The sequence below is a fragment of the Leptonotus elevatus genome, chromosome 5, assembly GCF_054856555.1.
Source record: "Leptonotus elevatus isolate MCC_2025b chromosome 5, RoL_Lele_1.0, whole genome shotgun sequence".
Classification (NCBI taxonomy): domain Eukaryota; kingdom Metazoa; phylum Chordata; class Actinopteri; order Syngnathiformes; family Syngnathidae; genus Leptonotus; species Leptonotus elevatus.
The window spans coordinates 13,429,490-13,435,164 of NC_141243.1; the positions used below are offsets into that span (position 1 = coordinate 13,429,490).

General features: G+C 38.7%; 1 protein-coding gene across 1 annotated transcript; it reads left to right on the plus strand.

The window, feature by feature from the left end:
* The first annotated feature begins 473 nt into the window (after nt 1-473).
* LOC147173751 (rab5 GDP/GTP exchange factor-like) lies at nt 474-5,278 on the plus strand. The gene is made up of 8 exons (XM_086075645.1): nt 474-539; nt 1,349-1,531; nt 1,722-1,846; nt 2,038-2,189; nt 2,262-2,331; nt 3,265-3,400; nt 3,971-4,322; nt 4,455-5,278. Exons 2-8 carry the CDS (start codon nt 1,377-1,379, stop codon nt 4,839-4,841), a joined length of 1,377 nt encoding a protein of 458 aa, XP_085931771.1. The 5' UTR covers nt 474-539; nt 1,349-1,376; the 3' UTR covers nt 4,842-5,278.
* The last annotated feature ends 397 nt before the right edge of the window (nt 5,279-5,675 follow it).

Here is a 5,675-nt window from a genome sequence, read left to right on the forward strand (position 1 = left end):
GTGTGCAAAACACTACATATGTGTTTTCACACACACATTGTCAGAAAAAAAAGTACTAACAAACAAATCAGAGAATCTTCTACAAAATAACACCATGTGTGAATGTTTTCTGGAACGCTGAATTTATAATTGTGCGAGGCTTGTTACTTTTATTTATTTATTTACTTATTTATTTATTTATATAATTATGAGGGGGGGGGGATACATTTTATATTATTAATCTTATTGTATAATGTTGACTAAACGACATATTCATAAATGTCGAAACATTCATCAGAAACATATATATTTTTTACAAGTTTGAAACTGAAGTCAAGCAATATATTGGCTTTATTGGTCAAAACTTAGTATTTATATGCTTTTTCTAATATTTTTTTTCTAATATACTTCTTTGCCTCTATGTTCTGACTTCCTAAATAAAATATAAGAAAATACCAACAACTCGGTCGCCTTTTTATGACGTCACTCTCCAGGCTGCGTCGTCGGCTGGACTACTGCTGCGTCCGAAACTCTTTCTACACCATCTCGGTTTCTGACAGGCAAGTAGTACTACTCACACAAGTATGGTTTAAATTATTAACTGCTAACTTAAACTGAACAAAAACTGCTATTTAGCATCAAAATGGGTAAAAATCTTTGAACCAAAATAGTTTAATCAGTAATTTACAGCTTTAGGTAACTCTTACCTCACTCCGGCTCAGATGACAGTCAGCTGCTTACTTTGGATGCTAACAAGTAGCAATGCTAACAAGACGCGAACAGACTTTCTCAACACTTTGGACGTTTTTTCGCTCACTTGAAGCAGGCTTGAAATACGATGCGGTCAAGTGTGTAGCTTGGCAAAGTCTTAAAATTTAGTTAACACTGGTTTGTTGTACGAGGACGTTGTTGTGGAAACCCGGAAGCGCTATTTAGTCAACTTTCTTTCTTTTTTCCTTCATGATCCTCTCTTCTTCTTTTTTCTTTTTTTTACTTTGGTCTCAATGCCTGGATCAAATCATTTTGCAAAAAAAAAGTTTTATTAAAAATGAGTCCATACATTTATTAATATATATATTTTTAAATTGTATTTGACCTTTTTTTTTTGCCTTGTAGAGTATTAAATATTTCTTAATGTATGGTAAACTGTAATATTTTATATAATATATAGCTATATTAATTATGAATAATAATTTTGTTTTGTTTTTCTAAGTTGCCTTAGTACAAATTTGAAATCATCAACAATTTCGTGTGTTACTATCAAAAGATCATAGCACTAAGCTATCGTCACTATCGTGCACCTCCAAAATGTTGTAATTTGTTTGTAGTTTCATATGTCCACCAAGAAGCATGATTAAATCTCCCATAGGAGTGATTGATTCGCACGACGCGGCGTAATGTGGACGGACAAGCGAGGAATCCGACTCTCTCAGCAGGAGCTCCTGTGCAAGAACTCCTGCGGTTACTATGGCAACCCCGTGTGGCAGGGCTTCTGCTCCAAGTGCTGGAGGGAGCGAGTGCGGCCTGCCGAAGCCCGCCGACAAGATGCCAGGTGAACTGTACAGGCAACATTTTCAGAGAAGTTCTCTCCTAAAAGTCATATACTGTGGCTCTCTTTTCTCACATGCTAGGGCATTACTGTAATTATTCTTTTTGGGATTACAAAAGACAAATAAAAAATAAATTCTTAAGTAAAAAAACAAAAAAAACGTTTGATTCTCGCTGAACTGAGGTTCTTGCAGAGCGACTGCCGACGGCACACCACCGACCTTCTCCAAATTCGAGGAGAAGAAGAATATGGAGAAGGGTCGTCGTATCAACACCATGAGAAGACTCTTTTGGGGCGGCCCGTCCCCTCCCAAAGCTGGTTGGCACTACATCTAAATATCTAATTCCACTGTATTGCAAAAATGTAACGTTGCAATGCAACTTAAAACTGGCTTCCAAATGTTTGTCTGCAGGCCTTAACGTATACGTAACAAAAGCACAAAATGGAGGTTCTTCCTCCTCCAGCTACTAAACTTGCTTGGTTGTTTTTGCTCCCACCTCTCCCATTAGAACCCTCCGACAAGCAGATGAATGTGTTAAAAGCCTTCCAGAATCTGGAACCCGGAGACTTCACCGGTTTCTTAAAAACCCTTCGCAGCCCGTCCTCACAGCGTCTGCAGTCGCGCTGCACAGCCTTCCTGAACACAATGGAAGCTTACCATGTAATCACCATCATTCGGTCATATTAAGAGAAGATACTGTCGGGTTGTTCTGACTGAATAATTTTTCTGCAGGATCTGCCAGTGCAGAAGCAGTCGGACCTCGTGCAAGACTTCTACCAGTCATTTGCCGAATATTTCAGCAGTGAGTACCCATCGCTTCACTGCCATTCAAGTCATCAATTTAGGCCAGGATTCTACAACCTGCGGCGCTGGAGCCACTTGTGGCTCTTTAGTCCCTCTCTTTTGGCTCCTGTGAAGCTCTAAAAATCAGAAAAATAAATTATTATTGTTATTTTTACATATTTATTATTTTTATGAAATATTCTTTGAATGAATTAATGATTTAGATTTTAAAAAATTACAAATTAAATATTCAAAATATGTCAGAGTCCAAATTTGTAAGTTGTCAAAAAAAGAGACCAAAGGTAGATGAAAAGGTTTTTAAAAATACCTAAAAATGTCCCAATAGTGACCATAAAATGTCCAATAAGAGCAGAAAATTTCCATATAATGTACACAAAATTGACAAAAAAAGTTAGAAAATTGATTTTAAAGAAGGAAGAAAAGATTATGTTCAAAAAGTAACAATAAAATGTCCAAAAACAATAGAAGAAATCCCGAAAGCTAACATAAAATGTCTTTGCAATTGCCAAAAAATAACAATAAAACAAAACAGAAAAGAAAACCCTAAAATTATTTTATAATGTACACAAAATTGCCAAAAAGTCCGATTTTTTTTTAAAGTCAGAAAATAAAACGTTTAAAAAGTGACTAAAATTCTCAAAAAATCTCCAAAATTACCATAAAATGTCCAGAAAATTGCCAAAAGTGTCAGAAAATTATAGCAAAAATGTCAAAAATAGCCATAAAATGTCCAAAAAGGAAGAAGAGAGGCAAAAATTTACAGTTATATAATATAATGTTAATATACAGTTTTGTTCATTACAATGTTCAAAGGTTTTGCAGCTCCAGAGTCCTTTTTCTTTTTTTTGGGCCTAAAATGGCTCTTTTGACAGTAAAGGTTGCTTAGCCCTGATTTAGGCCAACCTCAGATGATGTTTTGTTTTTTTTTCAGGTTTTTCAGAAGCCGAGCTTACTCAGACGATGGAGCATGTGGAGAAGCTCATCATGACGCGCTTGCACAAGTGGGCCTTCTGCCATGACAGCTGTGACGACGAGCAGAAGGACCTGACCTTGCAGAGGAGGATACGGTTAGTTTTGACTTACAGTTGGTTGTTTTAGATGTTTGAGGTTTGTTTAGTTGGCTGCGAACACTTTTTGATTCATCAACCTTTTTTTTTTTGTGGGGGTGGGTTCTTTACTGGGTGTTCATATACAGATTTAGTTACATTCTTTCTATATATGACATTGTAAGGAATGTTTGTCATGTTTAACATAAAAAGTGCAGCATGAAGATATTTCAAATTGTGGAATTTTTAAATAATTTTAATTGTAGAGAAAATGGACAGATGAAAAGTGATTTCTAATGTCAAAATTACACCGTAAATGATGAATACGTTTTCCAATTTTAAAATTACGGCATTAAAAATGCTTGTATTTATTTCTCTCGAAAAATAAAAAAAGAATGCTTGTATTTATCCAAATAAAAAGAAACATTAAAATGAAGGTTAAAATGACCCCATAAAGACTGGAGCTGTCCTGTGCAGCATTCTTGTGGATGTTCTCATTCAAGTCATTTCTTTTTTAGCGCATTGATACTATCACAACTGCTCTGGTGGTCTTATAAGACGTTTTGCCTCTATTTTGTTGCTTTTTGGCAGTTCTTTAAACTGGATCACCCCGCAGATGCTCAGCGTACCTTTCCCGGACGTGCAGAGCGCCGTCACGGGCGACCCCTTTCTTCCCGCTATAACGGCCATTATCGAGATGGACGCCAAGCGGGCTCCTCAGGACAAGCTGGTGTGCGTGTCCAAGTGCAGCCAGCACGTCTTCGAGGCGCTCTCAGTTTCCAACAGCGAGCCGGCCAACGCCGACGACTTCCTGTCCGCCCTGGTGTACGTGGTGCTCAAGGCCAACCCGCCTCGCCTGCACTCCAACATGCAATACGTCATTCGCTTTGGCCTCCCGCACAGCCTCATGGCCGGAGAGAGTGGCTACTATTTCACCAACCTGGTAAGTTGAATCAGAATTTCTGCTTTTACCAGAGTATTTTTTTTACAGAAGTATTTGTACTCCTCCACAAATACAGACTGTGAGTACTTTTACCCTTTCTCAAATGACCCCGTTGCTATCATTTGCTTCCAGTCCTGCGCGGTGGCCTTCATCGAAAAACTAGACGGCCCCTCGCTCAACCTGAGCCCGGAGGAGTTCGAGGGCTACATGCGGCGTCGGCGGGCCCCGGTGGCGGGAGACGGGCTGCGTGAGGCGTCTTCTGAGACGCGCCACCTGCTGGACGAGCTGACGTTGCGGCAGGAGCGGCTGGACCTCGGCGTGGGCGCCCTCAATGTGGATCTGCGGACGTGGGTGCAGGCAGTTCACGCCCAGATAGACCAAGCCACGTCCCAACTGGCCTTGGTGCAAGCGGAAGTGACGGAGCTCTCTTCATCAGCATCATCTTCCTCGAATTCAGCTGTCATAGAGCAGCTGGTACTAACGGATCAAAATGCGGGGCCTCCCGATACAGACTGTTAATCCCGATCCCTGAAGGTACTTGTTTTATCTTTAAGCCTTCTGCACTAACTTTAACACTTGATCACAAAGGCACAGGTTGTGCTTCCACTTTGTACATGTGAATCGTTTACACTTGTTTGCTATTAATGTGTGCAAAATGAAGAAAGTTTTACATCCATTCTGTGATTAGGAGCAACTGTGATAACGTAGCACTTTGATTGTTTTTCCCAAAAAAAGAATTTATAATACTGTATATAAAAAGGAGGACTTTATAAAAAATCTATGTTGGTCTGCAATACTGCTGTATGGGCACGTGAAATAACTAAGCAACCTCTTATTGCACGTATAATTGCACTGTTTACATGCATATTTTTGCTTTTGAAGGGTTTGCATAATAATCAAAAAGGTTGGGCTTTGTCATAAATTCGATATTAAATTTGATGTGATTTGTTTCATGACCCCCTTGTTAAGAAATATTTCAGAACAGATTTTATTTTGATATTTATTTATTTATTCTGATTTTTTTACTCACACAAACACACGCCCTGATTTTAGCTCGGGTTTAATCTGAAATGTTATTTTGTCCATGTAGGCCTATCTATTATCTTTTTAGCATCACATCAGTAACCCTTCTTGGGCCTCACTCAGAGCCAGAAAAGTTACAATATTTTGTGTAGGTCCCTTGAAAAGTGTTATATAAATCAAATATATTGAATGCTAATCAAGTCAACGAACAAATATGTATATTAATTAAAATAAAATAAAAATCCGCGTCTAGTTATAAATCCAACCGGACACAATGCGGTGCAACACACACAAGTCGACGATACCGTAAGAAGACAGTTCCGCCTTGAT

Bases quoted from the DNA above. Each gene is read 5' to 3' on its own strand.
- LOC147173751 (XM_086075645.1), top strand. From the start codon at position 1,377: ATGTGGACGGACAAGCGAGGAATCCGACTCTCTCAGCAGGAGCTCCTG. The intron at 2,332-3,264 runs GTGAGTACCCAT...TTTTTTTTTCAG, and splicing joins ATTTGCCGAATATTTCAGCA to GTTTTTCAGAAGCCGAGCTT. The intron at 4,323-4,454 runs GTAAGTTGAATC...ATTTGCTTCCAG, and splicing joins GCTACTATTTCACCAACCTG to TCCTGCGCGGTGGCCTTCAT.